Source organism: Ornithorhynchus anatinus, chromosome 3 (assembly GCF_004115215.2).
Source record: "Ornithorhynchus anatinus isolate Pmale09 chromosome 3, mOrnAna1.pri.v4, whole genome shotgun sequence".
NCBI classification, from domain to species: domain Eukaryota; kingdom Metazoa; phylum Chordata; class Mammalia; order Monotremata; family Ornithorhynchidae; genus Ornithorhynchus; species Ornithorhynchus anatinus.
The window spans coordinates 84,310,953-84,335,270 of record NC_041730.1 but is presented as its reverse complement, the minus strand read 5'-3'; the positions used below and the strand labels follow the sequence as shown (position 1 = coordinate 84,335,270).

Here is a 24,318-nt window from a genome sequence, read left to right as displayed (position 1 = left end):
CTTGTGACCTTGGGCAAATCACTTAACTTCTCAGAGCCTGTCTCCTCATCTGGAAATTGGGGATTCAAAGCCTGTCCTCTGGCCCGATGTGAGTCCCGTGTGGGCCACGGCTTGTAGCCACCCCAGTGCTTAGAACAGTGCCTGACACATAAGCCCTTAACAAATACCATAATTATTATAATTATACCTAGGGCCAGGGAAAGGGAAACAAAGACGGACACACAGACTGGAGAAGGCAGACACGCAGACACGAGGCTAGGGGAACAAGTGGTGGAGCTGGGATTAGAAGCCAGGTCTTCCTGACTCCCAGGTCTGTGCTCTAGCCACTGTGCCACGCTGCTTCTCCCGACTTCGCATCCATTAACAATGGCCAATCTCCCATCAAAACTGATGGGGCAACTGGCGTGTCTGGTCCCGGGAAGGTGGTCTGTGTGGTATGTGGTCCCAGTTTGGCAGAGAGGGGGAAAGAGTGATTCTCTGCCACCGATTCTCTCCCTGCAGGTCTTGGGGCTCTCTCCCATTCCAGATTTCCAAAGCAGTGCCTTTGCGGTGGGATTCAATAAACTCACTGTCTCTCCCTGCTTCCCCCACAAATACACAGCCTCCAATCCTCTCCCTCTCCCCCCTCAAACCCTTCACCTTTCCCTCTGTTCCCCACATGTTCACCCCCACACTCCCCTCAGGGTCCCGGATACCTCAAGTGCCTCCAGGGCTGTAGCAGCAGCCAAATGAATTCCAATCAGCTGTTGCTTTCCCTGTTATGGAGCCTCGCTAAGTCCGGGATGAACATATCGGTCACTTTCCAGGGATGAGCGTTTATCCACCTGGAGAGGCTTAGACCAGAGGGTCTGAAACTCAGGGACTCCTGGGGGCAACTTTAAACACCTCTCTCCCACCCCCATTCTCCCAGGGCAAAAAAAACCTGGCCCATCTGAACCCCAATGCCAGCCCCTCCTCGGGAACTTCCCCGCCCTCTTCCAAACCTAACCATCCCTCCGTCTCCTTGGGGGTCCTGCCCACCTTTCTGGGGTGCGGCGGGGGAAACCCCGGGGCCAGATGTTCTCCTGGGGTGCGGACAACATGAACACACCAGGCAAGTGTGTGAGGCAAATTTGAGCCAAGCAGATGGGCAAATAATAATAATAATAATTATGCCCAGAGCAGGTGGTTTTATACCCGGGTGAATGGACCTCTAAGCCCCCTTTTACCTGACAAAAGATTTCCACCCCCCTCCCAGATCATACCTCTATGCCTAGAGTGAAAACTGCAATGACAGATCTTTCCATTTTTTAAATTCAGGTGGATACAGGTTCAGGTGGTGAACTGGATATAAATGACTGTAAACCCATCAATGGGCAGGGATTGTCTCTATCTGCTGCCGAATTGTACATTCCAAGCGATTAGTACAGTGCTCTGCACATAGTAAGCACTCAATAAATACTACTGAATAAATGGGAGGCATTTTCTTTTCTAAAATTAATTTTATATTTCTCAGAAGATTTATTTCCAATTTGGAATTTCTTCTTCACTTCAACTTTTCCAAAAAGTTTCATTAGCCTTGATTTCAATTAGACCAAAGGTGGAAGTGTAAAATAAAAATGACAAAAGCCGATGGAAAAGTACAAAACGCTATAAAAAAAAAAAAGCAGTTTTTTTAGTAAATTAGTGCCCAACCAGATTAAATGAGTATAAACCAGATTCAAACGCTTTTTTAAACAAAGGCTAATGCATAGCCATTTGCAGCTAGCTATGAAATATTTTGGTTTTGAAAAAACGGCTCATCTGCTGTGATGAAACCGGCTCCCCGTCTTGCAAACATCCAAATCTTTTGTGCAACCAAGTCCAAACAAAGAACCAAGAAAAATTCCAATCAGGCTTTCAAAGACTGAAATAAATGAACGAATCTTTCTAAAAAAAACAAAACACTACTGAAGGCAGAAAATAACCCATCCACATTCTTTCACGGCAACAGACGGAAATCTTTCTTTATATCCCCAACTGGCTTGAATATGGGGGTACCTGGATCCCAGATTCAATCAACACGGGAAATAGGTCAACAAGAGTCTGCACTGTTCCTTCTCATCAGAAGAATCCCAGTCCAGTTGCTGTATATCTAAAATATCAGCTGCCTCCATAGTCTTCTTAACTCCAATTCATCCTTTGCTCGGTGGGGACACCACAGGGAGGATGACTGGTTTCTCACTGAGGGCCTTCCTGCAATCCGAGATGGGATCTGTCACCAGAATTTTCAGAGAAAAATCTATTTTGCACACGCAGTCTACACAAAGGCCCAATCCCAAGTAAGACTGAGACACGGGCTACAGTATGAGAAAAATCAACACCAGTTGGCTTTGTCCAAATCCTCCGAATTGGCTAATCTGAGGGTCCCTGATCTGCATTATCAGGCAGCCGCACTCCCATGCTCTGTAAGAGGTTTGAGGCGGGGCCTGCCAGCCCGGCTTGGGAATGATAGGATTCCAGTATGTTGGAAACGAGGTTCGCGTCCATGTCCTCAGCCGTCAGCCCTGAATCTTCCACACCGGAACTGCTGTCATCCGAATCGATGTCCGGGTTTTGGGCTAGCTGCCCCCTCGCTGAACGGGCCTACATTTGGAGGACAGAGGGGAAAAAAACCCAAGAGATTCATATGATGAAATACTTGCTAGAGCACCTACCCAGAGATCCCGCTGGTCAAACTGCAGCGATTTGGGCTTGGAAATCAAACGGGAAATCACTTTTCCGTCATATCCCGAGGGGAACCACCACCTTTACAGCTTTGTGAATGGGGGTTTGACATGTGGAAAACTCCATTATAAGCAGCAGTCATCCGGTCAGTGATATTTACAGAGAGCCTACCGGGTGCAGAGCACTCTCCTAAGCCCTTGTGTTCAACTGAGTTCAACTCCGCCCTCTGGAAGCTTACCTTTCCAAAAAACCCAACGAGTTTCCTACTTCTGGAGGAAGCTGAAAGGCAGGCAGGCTTGGGTTGGATGCCTGTAGAGTTTGGAGTCTCCTGGAGCTTGTGAAAGCCACACTAAGTGGCTGAACCACTAAGGTAGAGGCAATCATTTTAAACAAACATTTTGTGAGGCAGAAACAGTGACTTTCTTGACTCTGGCACAGTATTTCAGCAGAAGTCAAGAGAAGCTACATGGTCTAATGAACAGAGCACAGGTCTGGGAGTCAGAAGGACCTGGTCCTGCCATTTGTCTGCTGTGTGGCCCTGGGCAAGTCAGTGTACTTCTCTGTCCCTCAGCTCCCGCATCTGCGAAATTAAGACTTTGAGCCCCATGTGGGTTATGGACTGTGTCCAACCCAGCTACCCCAACACTTAGTACAGTTCCTGGCAGAAGCAGCGTGGCTCACTGGAAAGAGCACGGGCTTTGGAGTCAGAGGTCATGGGTTCGAACCCCGGCTCTACCACTTGTCAGCTGTGTGACTTTGGGCAAGTCACAACTTCTCGGTGCCTCAGTTACCTCATCTGTAAAATGGGGATTAAGACTGTGAGCCCCACGTGAGACAACCTGATTCCCCTGTGTCTACCCCAGCGCTTAGAACAGTGCTCGGCACATAGTAAGCGCTTAACAAATACCAACATTATTATTATTACATACTAAGTGCTTTACAAATACTATTAAAAAAAAAAGTCCAAAGTGGGTCAAGGAAATTTGTGAAACTTCCCTGTCCCGGAGACTCTATTAGCATCATTCCTTGATTTCATTCAATAGTATTTATTGAGCGCTATGTGCAGAGCACTGTACTAAGCACCTGGAATGTACAATTCGGCAACAGATAGAGACAATCCCTGCCCGATGACGGGCTCACCGTCTAATCAGTCTAGTCTAAAGCCAACTGATTTGAATGACAGGGGAGGCAATCAGAAACAAACACACACACACACACACACACACACACACACACACACACACACACACCAGTTTCTCGCGAGTAGTGAAGCTCTTTCCAATGTTGGTGGATGCCAGTTCCCGGTCCATTTCTGCCATGTATGACCTCAGACTTTCCAGAGTTTCTCCTGGTGACTGTTTTGCTCGATGACCCTGAGTTTCAGGATCTAAGTCTTCATCACTTGTCAAGGACTCAAAATCATCCTCTTCATCCAGATCATCAGAATCCAGTTCTTGCGCACCAGGTCCTAGAAACAGAACAACCAAAGACTCAGAGCATGTTCAGTGGGAAATAACAGCATTTTTTAAAACTTCTCCTGGATCTACTTATATTGTATCTACTACAGTGCCTCACATGGTGGGTGGCACATAGAAAGTGCTTGACAATTTATTTATAATAATAAATGCTGACACTTAAAGCCATGACTGACTGACTGGGGGGAGAAACACCGAGTAATTCCGCTCTAAGTCAAAGAGCAAGAGATCAGACAGGGCAGGCTATGGAGTCTAGGAGAAAAATATGGATCTACTCTACTACTACATATGCCTCTATGTTATCAAATGACATGGGGAACTATTAGCTTGATCACTTTCTGATAAATCTCCAATCTTCCAGTCAGTCTGTCCTCTCAGTCAACAGAGTACCTGTACACCTTCTTCATTTAACAACTGGGAAAGCTCCAGAAAGGCCAGGATGGAACTTATCAAAGGTTTTTTTTAACCCTCTTCTTTATAGACAAAGGGACAAACTGCTTCCCTCAAATGCACCGTCCCAACACACCACCCCCACTCTCTCTCTCTCTCACAGACAAAAACACTGATGTAATACTTTTGTGAAACTCCCCCAAAGTAGGTGCCCAGTGTCTGATGATGATGGTGACGATTCTTTTAGGCTTAATAATAAGGTATAGAACTAGGCTACCAGATTCCCATTTTAATGTTGTACCTTCAGGTCCCATTGCCCTTTTTTCTGAAAATGAAAGATTTCCACATTGCTGCCTTACCTAAAAATTTCTCTAGGGCCTTAGTGAAAGAATCCACATCAAAGGTCACCTGATCTTCAGAAGATCTCCTGCAAGTTGAGAGAAAAGAAAACAAAAAATTAACATTCAGTCCTCACCCTTGTTTTTTTTTTTTTTTTAATGTTATGTGCAAAGCACTGTACTAAGCAATGGGTAGATACAAGCTAATCAGGTTGGACACAGTCCATGTCCCATATGGGGCTCACAGTCTTAATCGCCATTTTAGAGATGGGGTAACTGAGGCACAGAGAAGTTAAGTGACTGGCCCAAGTTGAAAAGCCTCAAGGTGAGCAGGAGACGGTGCCTTTCAGAGAGGGCTGTTAGTCGCTTTTATGAATGATAACAACATAGGCTACCATGTGAATGGAAGTGGTTTGGGAATGTGTTGTGTAGCTGGCAAAAGAGAAGGTGGGAGGCAAAACACTGGCGCTGTTGGAGATCTTGCTCTCTAGACCCCAGCAGACAGTGAGAGAATGGAATGAATAGTCCCAATCACAAGACTGTAAGCCTGTTGTGGGCAGGGAATGTGTCTAATACGGTGTACTCTCCCAAGTGCTTAGTAGAGTGCTCTGCACAAAGTGCTCAATAAATACAACTGACTGACTGATCTCTGGTTTATTATTAGGCCATACTGCATACTTTCCTAGCAGTTAACATTTCCATGTCTCCCTATTTAAAGTGTAAGTTCCTATTGGACAGGGAATATGTCATTTCTTTTGTACATTCTAAATGCAGTCTGAGGGACTGCATTCACCAACCCTACTATAAATGTACTTTCCCAAGATCTTAGTACCAATGCTCTGCACACAGAAAATACTGTGCTCAAAAAGTACCAGAATGATCGACTGATCACTGCATGCACTGCACCCACTGGGAACTCCATAAATATCAGTGGGGGCTCCAGGATTTCTGCGTCTCTCCCTATTACTGTGCCTTCTCATTCAATAGCATTTATTGAGCGCTTACTATGTGTACAGCACTGTACTAAGCACTTGGAATATACAATTCGGCAACAGATAGAGACAATCCCTGCCCAATGACGGGCTCACAGTCTAAACGGAGGAGAGAGACAGCAAAGCTAAACAGGACAAAACAAAACCAGACATCATCATCAAGATAAATAGAATCATGGAGATAAACACCTCATTGACAAAATAAATAGGGTAATAAATAATATCTAGAAATAAGCACAGTGCTGAGGGAGAGGGGGAAGAGCAGAGGGTGGGGGGGAGGGTAGGAGGAGCAGAGGGAAAGGGGGGGCTCAGTCTGGGAAAGGGGGTGTTCAGTCTCTTGCATCATTCGCTACCCCCCGTCGCCTCTTCGGCCACCCAGGGACCAGTTCTGCTGCTCTTGCTTCCTGTTCTGATGACTCTCAGTCCCCGGCCCACCTGCCATTCCAGTTTCTCCTCCGCCCTGCTTCTTCCCCTTTCGTGGCTCAGCCATCCTAACATGTAGCCACCCGAGGAAAGTAACCCCGATAAAGCCAACTTCTCTTTTATCTCTTCAAGGCTCCGGCCAGAGTTTACCAACCGGGGTATTTCTGCTCCTTCGTGGGTTGAGACTTTGGATATGAATGCCTTCACGCTTTCGGTGACTTCATTTAAATCACATTTCTGTTCCTCTGCTTTGGAAGTGGGTCCTGGTTCTCTCTGACCCTCTGCTTCATGTAGGAGCTGATCCAACATATCTGGGGAGATCTCCAACCAGTGGTCATCTGAAAGATCAGAAAGTACTGCTATCGAAACAATTCCAGGGTCTGGTTAGCAAACCTAAGACCACGAGCGGTATCGTGGCATTCGATCTCTGAGAGCAGAAGCAGAATACTGAAGAACCAGTGTGCTGGTTGTCCGTCTGGACAAACAAGGGTTGGGAGGGACCTCTCATCACTCCTAGCTTTCCCTATGGTAACCCATCACGGACCTCTCATCCATGAATGGACCAAAACCCCTGCTGAATGTGTCCATGCCTCCTGAGCAGAAGCACTGGTAGACAGGGAAAATGGCAAGGGGATCAAGATGGCAGCTGCAGCCTGAGAGGAGGAGTGTTAAGAAGCTGTGTCGAGCCCCGCAGTTGCAAGAAAAGCAGCAGCACCTTCAATCCTGCCAAATGGGTGCACTGCAGGCCACCCGGTGCATCACCCCGGGTGCTCACGTGTCCAGATTACCCACGCTCTCTCAAGGGATTTCCTTAATGAGAAAATGTCCAACTGGCAGAGAATAAGGAGATATGCTAAACAAAGTACAATATACAGAAATGCTCAACAAAACTAGTTTTAAAAGCAACTGCGGCTTATTCAACCGTTCCCCCCGAGCCCTTTCACAAGTCATCTCTCTGAGAGCAGAGCAGAGAAACCCCTGGAAATCTTGTCAGATTTTAATATTCTCTCTCTCCCCCCCATCCCTTATTCACTGACCATCCTCTGGAGGGAGACAAGTTTCTTCTCTTTTAAGTTCTTCTACATTTAAAGATGCCGTCTGCAGTAAAGACAAGATTTCTTCACCCGGGCTTAGGGCAACAGAGCTACAAAGATGAAATAAAATGACAAATGATTCTTCCAACTGGAAAGTGGGCAGAACCCCCCCCCCCCCCACCATTTACTTGGGATATGATTATGGGGACCACACACACACACATCCTCTCCCCACCTGCACCCTTTACTTTAAATATGATTATGGGGATACCACCCTCTACGTTATGAGCAACACTTCTAGGGGCCACTTAATAAAGCAAGACTTCAAATGGTCCTGAAAGAAATCTCAGGGGGTAGAACGCAGCGATCTCTAAAGCAATCTGACTAGACCATCCCCGCATCCTGCCTCTGGCCTGGAAAGCCCTCCTTCTTCAAATGGGACAATTACTCTCCCCCACCTTCAAAGCCGTATAAAAGGTACAATCCCTCCAAGAGGCCTTCCCTTACTAGGTCCTCCTTTCTTCTTCTCCCTTTTGTGTTGCCCTGACTTGCTCCCTTTCTTCACCACCACCCCCGCCCCGCCCGCCCCACAGCACTTACGAGCACATGTATTTGTTTATTTATATTAACGTCTGTCACCCCCTTTAGACTGCAAGCTCATTATGGGCAGGGAACGTGCCTACCAACTCTGTTATATTGTACTCTCCCAAGAGCTTAGTACAGTGCTCTGCACACAGTAAACGCTCAAAAATACGGTCGACTGACTGAACTGAGCGCTAGTGCTGCTGGAGTTCTGGTGACGATCCAGCATCCAGGACACTAGATGCAGGTGGTCTCCCCTGTGCTTCTCTGACAGCCAGTTTGAGAGAGAATGAAACCAGATGAGTTCCACTCCTGCTTCAACCAAACTGCCCCTACATTACTACAGTCACTCATCCTATCCCGCCTTGATTACTGTATCGGCCTCCATGCTGAGCCCCCAGGCTCCTGTTTCTCCCCACTCCAGTCCATACTTCACTTTGCTACCCGGATCATTTTTCTACAAAAATGCTCAGGCCATGTTTCCCCCCTCCTCAAGAAACTCCAGTGGTTGCCCATCCAACTCCGCATCACACAAAACCTCCTCACTGTTGTCTTTAAATCCCTCAATCATCTTGCTCCCTCCCACCTCACCTCACCATTCTCCTACCACCACCCAGACTGCACACTTTGCTCCTCTAATGCTAACTTTCTTGCTGTATCTCCATCTCGTCTATCTCACTGCCAACCCCTCACCCACGTCTTGCTTCTGGCCTGGAAGGCCCTCCCTCCTCAAATCTGATAATTACTCTTGCCCCCAAAGCCTTATTGAAGGCACATCTCCTCCAGGAAGCCTTTCCTAACTAAGCCTTCCTTTTCTCTTTTCCCATTCCCTTCTGTGTTGCCCTGACTTGCTCCCGTTGTTCATCCCGCCTCCCAGGCCCACAGCACACACTTATTTATCTGAATCTTTACACTAGGCCACGCTGCTTGTCGCTGCCAACTTCTCACCCACCAACTTCTTTACCTCTGGCCTGGAATGTCCTTTCTCCTCATAACAGATAATTGCTCTCCCCTACTTCAAAGCCTTATTGAAGGCACATCTCCTCCAAGAAGCCTTCCCTAAACTCTCCTCTCCTCCCACTCCCTTCTGTGTCGCCCTGACTTGCTCCCTTCCTTTATCCTCCCTCCCATCCCTTCAGCACATACGTTATTTATCTGTAATTTATTTATTTATGCATAGTAATGTTTGTCTCCCCCTCTAGACTGCGAGCTCCACGTGGGCAGGGAATGTGTCTGTTCATTGTTATAGTGTATTCTCCCAAACAGGACAGCGCTTTGCACACAGTAAGCGCTCAATAAATACGTTTGAATGAATAAATACTTCTCAAGGAGGCAAGGACCCTCCTTCCTTGGGAGAAATAAGACGGTAACACAACCAAGTTCCTTTTCCCTCTGCAACTCAGACGGGGTATCCCTGTAGATGTCACAGTCCAGAAAATCAGGGCCAATAAGCTCAACTCCAAATCTAGGTTCTTCCCACCTGCTGGAGGACCAGCCTACTTCAGGACCACATCCCTGCAGAGATTCCCTTACTTTTCATTTCTTTACTCTCTGTACTTGCAAATGTCCAGTTGTGTGGATAGCTTTACCATTGTAAAGTCAAACAATATTAGCTGTCAACCATCACAGGTATCCCTGAGCATTCACCGAAAAAACAGGACTGAACCCGATGCTTGACGTGGGATACGTTCCACAAATGGCAAGCCTCCAATTACAAGATGACAAGTTTTCAACATGAGCAAATCCAAATAAAAGAAGTAACACAGCGGCAAGGGACAGTGGCCTTCTTACCTGTCAGGCCTGTCCACAGACTGCTGGAAATAGCTTTCCGCCAAACAGAGTCTTTCCATGTATTTGGCCGATCCTTCCATCTCCCCCTTTCAAAGATGAGACCATTAATTAATAATAGCACCATGAATTAGGAGAGTGCTTTAGTTTTTTCCACCCCTTATTTCATTTTGTCACATCCCTGCGAGGCAGAGCACTGTGGTTTAGCGGACAGAGCATGGGCCTGGGAGTCAGAAGGACCTAGGTTCTAAACCCGACTCAAGCCACACATCTGCTGTGTGACCTCGGACAAGTCTCCTAACTTCTCTGGGCCTCAGTTATCTCATCTGTAAAACGGGATTAAGGGTTTGAGCCCCATGTGGGACAGGGACTGTGTCTAACTTTATTAACTTGCATCTACCTCAGTGCTTGGCGCATAAGTCAGCACCTAACAAGTACCATCATTATTATTATTCGGTAGGGAGAGATAGAGACCTTTACCCCCCATTTTACAAATAAAGAAACTAAGGCACTGAGGCATTAAGTGTCTTGTGTGGGGTCACACAGTCAGTCGGGGCAGAGCTGGGGCTACAACTCAGGTCTCCTTGTTCACAGATCCACGCTCTTTCTTAATAATAATAATAATATCATTAATAAGAATTTCTTAATTTTCTTAATAATGATGATATTTGTTAAGCGCTTACTATGTGCCAAGCACTGTTCTACGCGCTGGGGTAGATAGAAGGTAATCAGGTTGTCCCATGTAGGGCTCAGGGTCTTCATCCTCATTTTACAAATGAGGGAACTGAGGCCCAGAGAAGTTAAGTACGTTGCCCCAAGTCACGCAGCTGATAAGTGGCGGAGGCAGGATTGGAAACCAGGCCCGGGCTCTTGCCACTGAGCCACACCGCTTCCCCTTACCCCCAGAAGCTTGGCTATTTCAGCTGAGAGGACTGTCCCGCCCATTCGGTCAGTGGCAGCCGCATCGGCGGCCGAGGAGTCCCAAGGGCAGCCGCCATGGTAATAAAGAGACACTGCGACCGGCTAGTGTCAGGACTGGAAGCAGAAGAGGCTCAAGGTGGCCAAGGAGGAACCTCCCTGACCTCCTCACAAAATGCCACAAGCCCACCGTGGTTGGCGGGATTAAAATGACGCAATTGGTTTCCCTCTCCAAAGGCACTGCCCACTCAAAGTATCGAGTTTCCTACCTTAAAATAACCGTTCCTTTTGAGACTGTCCAGGAAGCCTGCCCAGAGTGGGGTGTTCGCCCAAGGCCCTCTGGGGCCAGAGGAGGACGAGCTGCTTTTGGAGCACAAGATTTCAAAGCCGTGAGCCTGAGTAACAGACACGAAAACAGGGGAGAGGTGAGCCTGTCAGCCTGGGCTCCGGGAACTTCGTCGGTGGTATTTTTTGAGCGCTCACGGTGCGCAGACATAGGGTTGTGCAGCCAATCGCTGTGCAGTTAAAAATATCACGGAGTAGCGAGAGCAGCCCCGCCCGCGGCTGACACCCTCCGAGGTGACTGTACAACACGTACAGCCAGGGAAACAGAGGCAGAAACAAACAGGGACGGAGGTCCTAGGAGAGACCCGGAGTGTATTTGAAGATGCTGTGACTGTTTCATGGATTTCTGTTAATTTTGCAATATTTTTCTCATTGTGAAAAGGGGCAACCACCAAAATGTTAACATGGCCACACACTTAATTTTTGACCTTAGGCATGTTAATGGATTTACCTGCATAACTGTCCTTTTTTACAAGCCCAAGACTGGGGAGAAGCTCTTATACCCAGTCATATAAGAATTAAGTCTAGCAAAAGAGAGAGCAGGAGAAAAAAGAAGAAGAAAAAAGGAATAGAATAGGAAGGGAGAGGGAAGACAAAGAAAGGTAAGGGGGTACTTGAGACAGCTTTCTTACTTCCATTGCTCTTTTCCAAGTTCTGAATACAAAAGGATCTCCGATTCCCTTCTTCTCTTCCTACCCTCAAGTTTGCGCTTCTCAGTGAAGAAACTCCCTCCCATGAGTCAGCCCATACCCGCAGTGTTAAGGTTTTCACCTTTTCCCACTCCAGTGTACCACTGCCTACAAAAATAATGTTTTAATTCCTCAAAAACAGGTTGGGGGAGGATTATATGGAGGGAGCTATGCAAGTACATAAGGTAAATTCAGTGCAATTAGAGATGACCGGGGAAGAGCAAAACTTCCACTTATTCCACTCAAATAATAAAACAATAAAAGAGACCAGAATGAGAACGGAGTTCTACAAAAAGCAAAGTCAGTTGTGCATAGACATAGAAGGATTAGAACCCAGCCATCTGTCTTATGCTTTTTCCAGGAGACCTGGAATTTTCAAGCATCATTTAGGGAGGAGCATTTTCCCTGGAATTATTGAAGTTACTGGTGGCTTAGATTGGAGCTTTCTTAGTATATGCTAGAGCAACCTGGATGCTGAAAGCAGAGGTGGGAAGGAAAGAGTACTGTATTCGTTCATGAATTCATGCAGCCAGTCAGACTAATGCCTACTGAGTGTAGAGAGTACAGGTGCTTGAGAGACTACAATAAAAGCAAGGAAATAAGAGAGGATTCTTCCACCTGAAAATAGCCAGCCTCCCTCTTGGAAAAAGACCTTAGAAGAATAAAGTTGGGGATTATAATTTGGCATGGTCAAACATAATAGGATTAAGGAAAAGGGAAAGGGTTTTCCCATAAGGGTAGAAAAGAAAGATATGTGATAAAGATCCTTTAACATTACCAATTTCATGCCCAATTCATGTGCTCGGTACTGGGGGTGAGAGCGGGGCGGGAGAGTGTATCCACTACGCCGATCTGGCATGAACGTTTGCTGAATCAACTGTGCATATAAACACTTTGTGAACGTGACCTGGACGTAAGGAGAAAAAAAACCCACACATCTTAATTACAGGAGTATTTAAAAAATGTTTTTTAAAAAAGGCTTACAGCCTCCCCAAATTGAAAACATCAACATATAAACCCAAGCTTGAGATTAAAGACTAATCTATTCGGGTGAAAATCTTCTCTCCGATGTAGTTCCTCACACCGGGCAAGCAATGTGATCAGTTGGGGGAAGAACTACTTAATCCAATGGAAGAGATAAAGGAATTTTACGGTGAGCAGGGGAATGATAGAATTGCTCAAATGGAAAAATACGTGAACAGGAATTCCCCGAAATATTTAGGAAAAAACACAGAAAGGTGGAAGAGGAGGGGCAAAGTGGTATTCCACTGGGGGGAACTTAAATCCAAGAGGTATTTAAATTTAAATGTAAAGGTCATTTCTTGATTCACCCCGAAGTGTGATAATATCTACAATATGAATTAGCTATTCCCCTGGTGTCTCTGATTAAGCAAAATAAATGCCATTCGCTGAACAAGTGGCAAACAATGGATAGAAGCAGCATCTTACCGAAGTCATTACGCGCGTCTCTGGCAAGAACGTCTTGAAGGTGCGGCAGGCTCGTAAGTCGATCGGGTCTCGTAGGTAAAAGGCCTGCACGGCAGCTGCCAGCAGCCCAGGACGCTGTTTCAGCACGGCCACGATGCCGGCCGGGAGGTAGCAGTGGGCTCGATGAAGGAAGTCTTGGACTTTTTCGGGGTACCTATATGGTAGGCAAACGTTTTCTTGTTTTCAAAAATGAAAAGGGCAGAGACAAGATAAAACCACGCACGTTGGAAGAGAAAGAATGTTGCAGAGACAGGCCTCCTCCCCCTGCGACGAAAAGGTAGGGGATAGGAGCCCATTTTCCAGAAACCTTAAAACTGGGCTGGATAAAAATAACACTGCTTGATCGATTTAACTGAGCGAGCTCCAAGACACTCTGGCTGCAGGGACACAGGACTTCAAGGGGTCTTCTTCTGATAAGAGAGGGTCTCCAGGCCAGCCGCTCCAATTAATCCCAGGAATCACTCGACCTCTGTTACCCATGACTTGGGAAGCGGCCTCCACATTTACAAGATTTACTAAGTGCCTACAGCGTGCAGCACAACTCTACCAGTTATTGCTGACCTTGTATTTAGCCCACATAGATTTCTGAAAAGAGGAAGAATCTCTGGTCTCTGGCACTTCCTTAGGCAATGACTGAGAGGTTGGTGATTGTCGGATAGGTTTTGCACTTTAATAGGAAAGCCCACATCCTTTCTATAAGGGAGTCAGAAGGATGGAAGCAGAAATGTTCCTTGTGAGAAATGGGGGATGGCCATCCAACCCCGGGCAAACTTAAACCCGGGACTCCCTTTTATTTTCACTGTCCCACGATGCTTGAGTAGGCTCCTACTATATCCAGAAAAGCTAAGAAAGGGAAGGTGAGTACGAAAAACTCATATAAGCTACCAACGAACAAGATGATTATGGGCTCTGAGCTGCAAGGAGCTGGAAATTCTGCTCCTCCTGCTACAGCCCCTTAACTGATCTTTCTTTTGGTCTTGATGTCGTCTTAGTTCTTTGTTTCCAACTCTCCTGATGCATCTGTCGCCAGTCCCTTCTCCCATCTTTTATTTTTAGATCGTCGGTCCCCTGAAGGACAGACACTGTGTTTAATTTCTTTAAGAGGTATTTGTTAGGCACTGGCTATGTCAGGCACCACTCTAAGCACTAGGGTAGATAGAAGCTTATCATGTTGGACAGGGTCCCTGTGCCGCAAGGGGGTTAACGGTCTTCTTCCCCATTTTACAGATGAGGTAACTGAGGCACAGGGACGTTAAGTGACTTGCCCAAGGCCACACAGCAGACAAGTGGCAGAACCGACATTAGAACCCACGACCTCTGACTCCCAAGCCACCGGGCCACACCGCTTCTCCATTTCTCTAATTCTCAACTGTGCATTATTTCCCAGAGCTTGGTACAGCCCTCTGAGCACAGTATGTGCTCATTATTATGATACAAAATGGAAGTGACTGCTTCAAATCGACGCCACCGTGACTGACCCGATCATTCTGTATCTACCCCAATGCTTAGGACAACGTAAGTGCCTAACCAATACCACGATTATCACCATGACCATGCCAGACATCAGAATCCAAATTTCTCTTACCCTCTGATGCGCTTGTTTATCGCCACCTGTATAGATTTGGCTGCCAGGATCTTCTCCGAGTGGGTGGAGATTAGCTGCAGAGCTTGGGTGACTGTTGGATTGGAGGCAGGTAGCCAGGATACCTCTCCAGGGTGCTGTGGAACTGGAATGATGCAGAGTTCCCCACGGTGAAGAAACACCTAATAAAAGTGGGAGAGTTGTATCATTAGATTGGATCTTCTCAAATTATGTAAAGCTGGGGGCAATGTCGCATCATTTCTTGGCTTTACTGGCTTCCCCAAACCCAGGGCTACTTACCCGGTTGGCGCTATTTTCAGGATTCAACCACTTGGGGAGAAAGTCGGCTGCTTCTATTAGCAGAAATTCACCATCATTATCGTCAATCCTAATCCAAAAACAGCATTAGTTTTTGTTATGATTTATCAGGGCTTAAGGTTTTAGGACACGAAGAAACTGAAAAGCTTCCCTTGCTGGTGTATCTTGAAGCTGTAAAAGTCAGAAGTGTTAGAATTTTGAAGCAGGCCCTCTATGATTTTGGATGGAACATTTTACTTTTTTGGTTCTTTCTGGGCCATAGCATCACTTTCTCAAATTCCTCCAGGTAGAGTTTTTCAAAAAACACAACTAAAGGCCAGATTACACCTGTTCTAGCACTTATGTACTTTTTCAACCATACATTCAATTGTTCATCCTGACTACTCCATCCTTAAATGTGTTTTTTTTTGCCTTCCTCATTAAAGTGTTAGTTCCTCCTGGGCTGGAAATGTGTCACTTCTTTGTTTCAAACTACCTACATGCTTTGAATTGTACACTGCTTGAGAAGGTGCTCAGCAAATATTAATTCAATTAAATAGGCATTAAGGTACCCTAAGGCACTTCTAGTTTTACCCAAGCTTTACCTTAGAAGAGAATTTATCAAAATTACCTTTCATTCCAACTATCCCTAAAGAAACGACTTAGTTCAGAGAAGACAAGGCTTTCAAAATACGATGACAGCTTTAAGAACTTTTGCCTAATTCAGGGTTCTTGGGGGGGCAGGAAGTCTTAAGAAAGAACGCATTTTAAATAGAACCAAGTTATTGATCCTTTCTTTGCAATCATTGGGAACTCCACAAGCATGGGAAAAAAAGACATGACCTACCAGAATGGAACTGCTAGGAACAATACTGAAATCCAACTTCTATCTTTAAAGAAGTAACTGAAACCGTTCTCATGTTGGCTTCTGTTCCCAGCAAAGATTGGAAAATGTCAGTTCAACAAATGTCCCGAAAATCTGAAGTTGTACAATATTTTAAGGCAAAAGCAAAGTATCTGAAAAGCATGTTTGCATTGGTTTTTGAATATAATTTGCAATAGGAACAGACTACAGTAGTCAACTTTTGGCAACCAAAAAGACAATTTCAAGAATTTCTTTAATGCCTCTTATGTGAAGTGCTGAAAGTATTTCAACTCCATTACCTTGCTACTAACTCGGGAAACTGTTTTGTAATTTGCTGTATGAGGTAAACTATAAACCACTCATCCTCAATGTTATCTCCAAACTTAGTCACACCGGCAATATGTGCAGGAACATCATCTGCAAGTCAAGAGAAAAGCAACAGTTAATCTGCAGTAAAACCAATTAATTCACCCTCGTTCACAACCGTACTGCACTGTACTTACGGATGGCGTACATCCTAACAAATAATAATCATAATAGTGGTATTTGTTAAGCGGGTATTAAGTGCCAGGCAAATTGGGTTGGACACAGCTCCTTTCCCACATGGGGCTCACAGTCTTAATGCCCATTTTACAGATGAGGTAACTGAGGCACGAGACGGGAAGTGTCTTGCCCAGGGTCTCTCAGGAGACAAGGGGGCAGAGCCGGGTTTAGAACCCAGGTCCCTCTGACTCCCAGGCTTGTACTCTACTAGGCCTCTCTGGACATTGGTTACTCTAAAGGTCTGCATTGCTTGGATGTCCTGGGCTCCCAAAGAGAGCGGGAGTTATGGTGCAGTGGGGAGGCTGTTTTTACATCTGTGTCCCTGCAGTTCATTCATTCAATAGTATTTATTGAGTGCTTACTATGTGCAGAGCACTGTTCTAAGCGCTTGGAATTTTGTAGCTCAGGATACACTTGCTGTTGCTGTCTGCTGTTTATAATAATGTTGGTATTTGTTAAGCGCTTACTAAGTGCAGAGCACTGTTCTAAGCGCTGGGGGAGATACAGAGTAATCAGGTTGTCCCACGTGAGGCTCACAGTCTTAATCCCCATTTTACAGATGAGGTAGCTGAGGCACAGAGAAGTTAAGTGACTTGCCCACAGGCACACAGCTGACAGGAGGCAGAGCTGGGATTCGAACTCATGAGCTCTGACTCCAAAGCCCAGGCTCAATAGAAGGGCCTGACTGCTTACGTGCACCTCCAAGATGTACTCAGTACAGGACTCTGCCGGCAATCGGCGCTCAGTAAATACCACTGATTGACTGATGGATCAGGAAGTGTCGTGCCACTCTGAAGCGATGTTGGGAGTAGAGTCAGAAGCTGGCATTCCAGTCAGAATGGCTTGCCTCTGGCGAGTATGCTACGAGCTGGTGATATCTGCTCTAGCTAGTGAAATACCTCTTTTCATGAACTACGAAATCACTGAAAATGAACACACGTAAAGCAAGGAGGCTCACAAATGTGATCTTCAGAAATGGCTGCTTGTTTGTTTGTACCCTGTCCTTTTACCGCTAAGAATGAAAATGTCATGTGCCCTTCTCCATCAGTGCTCGCAGAGTGATACGTGAAAATCACACATGAATCAATAAGGGGAAAATAAAGTAATAGCCTTACCTTTTCCTGGTTGGCATTTGAGATTAAAAGGTTGATTTTGCCAGATATAGGAGACCAATAGAGGGGCAAACTGGGTCATTATCTTCTCGATATACTGCTGAAGAACGCCTGTGCATTTTTCTTGGTCATCTGATTCAGAGCTTATCAGAAACAGTTGATACTGCACAGCATCTTCCACAGTTGTGAACTTCAGTCCTTCCTCCATTCTGTAACATAAATCACACAAATACCCAGTCACTCTAAAATTTACATCTCAAATTTTTTTCAATCACAATTGTCTGTATGTCTCCCTGAGAATGGTTCTGGGCCTCAATTACCTCATCTGTAAAATGGGTATTAAGACTATGAGCCCCATGAGGGACAACCTGATGACCTTGTACCTACCCCAGTGCTTAGAACAGTGCTTGGCACATAGTAAGCGCTTAACAAATACTAACATTTTTATGTACCAAGCACTGTTCTAAGCACTGGGGTAGATACAAGTTAATTAGGTTGGATGCAGTCCCCGTCCCACATGGGGCTCATAGCCTTAATCCCCACTGTACAGATAAGGGAACTGAGGCACAGAGAAATAAAGTGACTTGCCCAAGGTCACAGAGCAGACAGGTGGCAGAGTTAGGATTAGAACACACAACCCCTAACTCCCAAGCCCGGCTCTTTCCACTAGACCACTTGGTTTCATGCTGTATCTTCCTTTCAAGAGTCTTGCCGCAAAAAAAAAAAAAATAAATCCAAGAAGAATTTTTTGGTACCTGCATCCTGGGGCCTGAGAGCAACCCATTAAACAATAGTCAAATACCCAAGCTATGGAAGCCTATCTATACGCTACAACAAAATAATTGTGAGCACTTAACATTGTCCGGAGAGGTATTTAGGGCCCTCAATGATGTAGGGGACGATGACTCGTAGGGATGAGAGTATAAGTGGAGCTGTACAAACTAAACAACCTCCTTAAGCCAAGTTCTTGGGTCTGAAGTTTTTGTGGCTGGATCTACGTTTGTCTTTTTTTTTATGATGAGGGAATTCCATCATCATAAGGTAAAGAATGCCTTCGGCCTAAAATTCATTAGGATAAAAACTTCATTTTTATTAAAAATATCTCACTGACCCAAACCAGCAGTTTTTTTTTTAAAAAGTCCCACTCAATAATTTCCCATATCTTTCAGTTAACCTGAAATACAATCTGTAAATGGATGAAAAAGGTAAACTGATCCTGGAGTCATTAAAATGGGTACCTCTTGGAGACCTGATGTCTGATATGAGCATTTTAAGGAACCATTTCAGAACGTGTGTTCATCCTATACCCTGGGTTGAGCCCCAGTGATTATTGGGGTATCCAAATAAATGAATTTGCTTTTAGAGATGGGCATTTTCAAACGTAATTCATTTTTCCAGACTGAATTTTTCGACCTTTGCCTCCAGGACGATAAGAGAGCTCTTGGTGATCTCTGTCTGAAGGTTTCCAGACACCCCGCTCCTGTACTAAGTGCCCGGGTAGATACAAGCTAAACAGGTTGGACACAGTCCCTGTCCCAGGCGGGGCTCACTGTCTTAATCCCTATTTTGCAGAGAAGCAGTGTGGCTTAGTGGAAAGAGCACAGGCTTGGGAGTCAGAGGATGTGGGTTCTAACCCTGGCTCCACCCCACTTGTCTGCTGTGTGACCTTTGGCAAGTCATTTCACTTTTTTGTGCCTCAGTTATTTCAACTGTAAAATGGGGATTAGGACCTTGAACCCCGCGTGGGACAACATGATTATCTTGGTTCTCCCCCCAGTGCTTAGAACAGTGCTTGGCACACAGTAAGCGCTTAACAAATACCGTAATAATAATGATAATAATAATGAAGACACTGAGGCCCAGAGAAGTGAAGTGACTTGCCCCAGGTTACACAGCAGACAAAGGGGCAGAGCTGGGATTAGAAAATCCGATGTTCTGAGCTCAAACAATCATAACTGGTACTTGTTAAGCGCTTCCTACGGGCCTGACACTGTAGTAACAATAATGATGGCATTTGTTAAGCACTTCCTATGGGCCTGACTTTGTAATAATGATGATGGCATTTGTTCAGCGCTTCCTGTGGGCCTGACACTGTACAAAGCGCTGGGGTGGGTCCAAAGTTGGACGCAGTCCCGGTCCTGCGTGGGGCTCATTCATTCAGTCATTCATTCGTATTTACTGAGGGTTTACTGTGTGCAGGGCGCTGCACTAAATGTTTAGGAAGTACAAACAATAAACGGACCCATTTCACATTCCCTGCCCACAGCGATGATGTTGGTATTGAAGCGCTTACTCTGTGCCAAGCACTGTTCTAAGCGCTGGGGGAGATACAGGGTCAGGAGGTTGTCCCACCTGGGGCTCCCGGTCTTCATCCCCACTTTCCAGAGGAGGTTACTGAGGCCCAGAGAAGTGAAGCGACCTGCCCAAAGTCCCACAGCTGACAAGTGATGATGACGATGATGTTAGCATTTGTTAAGCGCTTATTCTGTGCAGAGCACCGTTCTAAGTGCTGGGGGAGATACAGGGTCAGCAGGTTGAGCCCACCCCCATTTTCCAGAGGAGGTCACTGAGGCCCGGAGAAGTGAGATGACTTGGCCAAGGTCACCCAGCTGACAAGTGGCAGAGGCGGGATGACCACCCCTCAGCTAAGCCCCAGTCAGAGGTCATGGGTTCGAATCCCAGCTCTGCCACTTGTCAGCTGTGTGACTGTGGGCAGGTCACTTAACTTCTCTGTGCCTCAGTTACCTCATCTGCAAAATGGGGATGAAGATTGTGAGCTTCGGGTGGGACAACCTGATGACCTTGTATCTACCACAGCACTTAGAACAGTGCTCTGCCCATAGTAAGCGCTTAACAAATACCAACATTATGATGAGAAGCAGTGTGGCTCAGTGGAAAGAGCATGGGCTTTGGAGTCAGAGGTCACGAGTTCGAATCCCAACTCTGCCACTTGTCTGCTGTGTGACCTTGGGCAAGTCACTTCACTTCTCTGTGCCTCAGTTACCTCATCTGTAAAATGGGGGTGAAGACTGTGAGCCCTACGTGGGACAACCTGATTCCCCTGTGTCTACCCCAGCGCTTAGAATAGTGCTCTGCACATAGTAAGCACTTAACAAATACCAACATTATTATTATTATTTTCCCCTCTTTCCCTCTGCTCCTCCCCCTCTCTTCCCCTCCCCTCAGCACTGTGCTCGTCCGCTCATTTGTATATATTTTTATTACCCTATTTATTCTGTTAATGAGATGTACATCCCCTTGATTCTATTTATTGCTATGGTTTTAATGAGATGTACATCCCCTCGATTCTAGTTATTGCTATTGCTTTTGTCCATCTCTCTCCCCCAATTAGACTGTAAGCCCGTCAATGGGCAGGGATTGCCTCTGTTGCCGAATTGTCCATTCCAACCGCTTAGTACAGTGCTCTGCACATAGTAAGTGCTCAATAAATACTACTGAATGAACGAATGAACCCATGCTAAGCGCTCAACAGATACTACTGAATGAACGAATGAACCCATGCTAAGCGCTCAGTAAATACTTTTGAATGAACGAATGAACCCATAAGTGCTCAATTGATACTACTGAATGAATGAATGAACCCATACTAAGCGCTCAATAAATACTATTGAATGAACGAATGAACCCATGCTAAGCGCTCAATAAATACCATTGAATGAATAAATGAATGAACCCATGGTAAGCGCTCAATAAATACTATTGAATGAATGAACCCATGCTAAGCGCTCAAAAAATACTACTGAATGAATAAACGAATGAATCCATGGTAAGTGGTCTCCTTCGCTGGAGCCTCCTCCCCCTCCCATCCTTTAACTGTTGGAGTTCCTCAAGGGTCAGTTCTCGGCCCTCTTCTGTTCTCCATTTACACTCACTCCCTCGGTGAACTCATTCGCTCTCACGGCTTTGACTACCATCTCTACGCAGATGACACGCAGATCTACATCTCCGCCCCTGTCCTCTCCCCCTCCCTTCAGGCTCGCATCTCCTCCTGCCTCCGGGACGTCTCCACCTGGATGTCGGCCCGCCACCTAAAACTCAACATGAGCAAGACTGAGCTCCTCATCTTCCCTCCCAAACCCGGTCCGCTCCCAGACTTCTCTATCACCGTGGATGGCACGACCATCCTTCCCGTCCCGCAGGCCCGCAATCTCGGTGTCATCCTTGACTCGTCCCTCTCGTTCACCCCACACATCCTATCTGTTACCAAGACCTGCCGGTTTCACCTCTACAATATCGCCAAGATCCGCCCTTTCCTCTCCACCCAAACGGCTACCTTACTATTACGGGCTCTCGTTATATCCCGGCTAGACTACCGTGTCAGCCTTCTCTCTGACCTCCCTTCCTCCTCTCTCGCCCCGCTCCGGTCTATTCTTCACTCCGCTGCCCGGCTCATCTTCCTGCAGAAACGATCTGGGCATGTCACTCCCCTTCTTAAACAACTCCAGTGGTTGCCTATCGACCTCCGCTCCAAACAAAAACTCCTCACTCTAGGCTTCGAGGCTCTCCATCACCTTGCCCCTTCCTACCTCTCCTCCCTTCTCTCTTTCTACCGCCCACCCCGCACGCTCCGCTCCTCTGCCGCCCACCTCCTCGCCGTCCCTCGGTCTCGCCTATCCCGCCGTCGACCCCCGGGCCACGTCCTCCCGCGGTCCCGGAACGCCCTCCCTCCTCACCTCCGCCAAACTGATTCTCTTCCCCTCTTCAAAACCCTACTTAAAACTCACCTCCTCCAAGAGGCCTTCCCAGACTGAGCTCCTCTTCTCCCTCTACTCCCTCTGCCACCCCCCCCTTTACCTCTCTGCAGCTAAAGCCTCATTTTCCCCTTTTCCCTCTGCTCCTCCCCCTCTCCCTTCCCATCCCCACAGCACTGTACTCGTCCGCTCAACTGTATATATTTTCGTTACCCTATTTATTTTGTTAATGAATTGTACATCGCCTCGATTCTATTTAGTTGCCATCGGTTTTTACGAGATGTTCTTCCCCTTGACGCTGTTTAGTGCCATTGTTCTTGTCTGTCCGTCTCCCCCGATTAGACTGTAAGCCCGTCAAACGGCAGGGCCTGTCTCTATCTGTTGCCGACCTGTTCATCCCAAGCGCTTAGTACAGTGCTCTGCACATAGTAAGCGCTCAATAAATACTATTGAATGAATGAATAAGCGCTCAATCAATACTATTGAATGAATGAACGAACCCAGGCTAAGTGCTCAATAAATACTATTGAATGAACGAATGAACCCATGCTATGCGCTCAATAAATACTGTTGAATGAAGGAATGAACCCATGCTAAGCCCTCAATAAATACTATTGAATGAAGGAATGAACCCATGCTAAGCCCTCAATAAATACTATTGAATGAACGAATGAACCCATGCTACGCGCTCAATAAATAGTGTTGAATGAAGGAATGAACCCATGCTAAGCCCTCAATAAATACTATTGAACAAACGAATGAACCCATGCTAAGCGCTCAATAAATACTATTGAATGAACGAATGAACCCATGCTACGCGCTCAATAAATAGTGTTGAACGAAGGAATGAACCCATGCTAAGCCCTCAATAAATACTATTGAACGAACGAATGAACCCATGCTAAGCGCTCAATAAATACTATTGAATGAACGAATGAACCCATGCTAAGCGCTCAATAAATACTACTGAATAAATGAATGAACCCATGCTAAGCGCTCAATCAATACTATTGAATGAATAGATGAATGAACCCATGGTAAGCGCTCAATAAATACTATTGAATGAATGAACGAATGAATGAACCCAGGCTACGCGCTCAATCAATACTACTGAATGAACGAATGAATGAACCCATGCTAAGCGCTCAATCAATACTACTGAATGAATAAACGAATGAATCCATGGTAAGCGCTCAATCAGTACTATTGAATGAAGGAATGCACGAACCCAGGCTAAGCGCTCAATCAATAGTATTGAATGAATGAATGCACGAACCCAGGCTACGCGCTCAATCAATACTACTGAATGAACGAATGAATGAACCCATGCTAAGCGCTCAATCAATACTACTGAATGAATAAACGAATGAATCCATGGTAAGCGCTCAATCAGTACTATTGAATGAAGGAATGCACGAACCCAGGCTAAGCGCTCAATCAATACTATTGAATGAATGAATGCACGAACCCAGGCTACGCGCTCAATCAATACTACTGAATGAGTGAATGAATGAAGCCACGGTAAGCGCTCAATACATAGTATGGAATGAAGGGCTGAAGCCACGAGCTGCGCCTCCCCGGGGCGGGCTCGGGTTCGGGCTCTTTCCCCCCCCGCATCGGGCAGGTGCGGGCCCCGAGGCCCGGGGCGGTGAAGTGATGGTGACGGGGGGCCGGGGGGCCGGTCCTTGGGGCGGCCAGAGGGGCCTCTCCCCCTCCTCCCCCGAGGCCCGGCGTCCCCGGTGTGCGCCCGTCCGCCCGTGCCGGTGTCCGCTGACCTTCCCGAGGTCCTCAGGCGGGGCTCCCTCAGGCCGGTCCTTCCCTCAGGCCGGGGCTTCCCTCTGGCCGCTGCTTCCCTCAGGCCGGTCCTCCCCTCAGGCCGGGCTTTGCCTCAGGCGGGGCCCAGAAGCCCAAACTCCCAGAGGCCTCCGCGCCGCCCTCGCCTCAACCGTCGGCCGGCGCCCCCGCGCGCGCGCGCGCGCGCCTCCCCCCACCCCCGAGCGTGTCGTCACTTCCGGCGAGAGGGCGGAAGGCGGCGGGAGTCAAGGCGACGGGGCGGGGCC

The 24,318-nt window shown here is 46.7% G+C and overlaps 1 protein-coding gene across 2 annotated transcripts; it reads right to left on the bottom strand.

The window, feature by feature from the left end:
* Nucleotides 1-1,461: 1,461 nt before the first annotated feature.
* Nucleotides 1,462-24,214, bottom strand: ECD (ecdysoneless cell cycle regulator). Of its 2 annotated transcripts, none has more exons than XM_029060680.2 (14): nt 24,034-24,211; nt 17,550-17,755; nt 16,191-16,308; nt 15,030-15,117; nt 14,733-14,911; nt 13,109-13,301; nt 12,438-12,566; nt 10,895-11,020; nt 9,711-9,796; nt 7,341-7,447; nt 6,458-6,641; nt 4,910-4,977; nt 3,936-4,153; nt 1,462-2,604 (listed from the first exon to the last, which is right to left on the bottom strand). In XM_029060680.2, exons 2-14 carry the CDS (start codon nt 17,752-17,754, stop codon nt 2,374-2,376), a joined length of 1,932 nt encoding a protein of 643 aa, XP_028916513.1. In that variant the 5' UTR covers nt 17,755; nt 24,034-24,211; the 3' UTR covers nt 1,462-2,373. The 2 variants fall into 2 exon arrangements, with proteins under 2 accessions (XP_028916513.1, XP_039767439.1); XM_039911505.1 differs by lacking the exon at nt 1,462-2,604 and adding an exon at nt 2,652-3,050 and having other exon boundaries at nt 24,034-24,214.
* Nucleotides 24,215-24,318: the final 104 nt, after the last annotated feature.

What these genes read in the sequence shown, in the direction of transcription:
- ECD (XM_029060680.2), bottom strand. Translation starts at nt 17,754, where the DNA reads ATGGAGGAAGGACTGAAGTTCACAACTGTGGAAGATGCTGTGCAGTAT. An exon ending in TTTCCCGAGTTAGTAGCAAG is followed by an intron (nt 15,118 to 16,190) that starts GTAATGGAGTTG and finishes TTTTTGGATTAG; the next exon opens with GATTGACGATAATGATGGTG. An exon ending in AGACGCGCGTAATGACTTCG is followed by an intron (nt 12,567 to 13,108) that starts GTAAGATGCTGC and finishes CCTTACGTCCAG; the next exon opens with GTCACGTTCACAAAGTGTTT.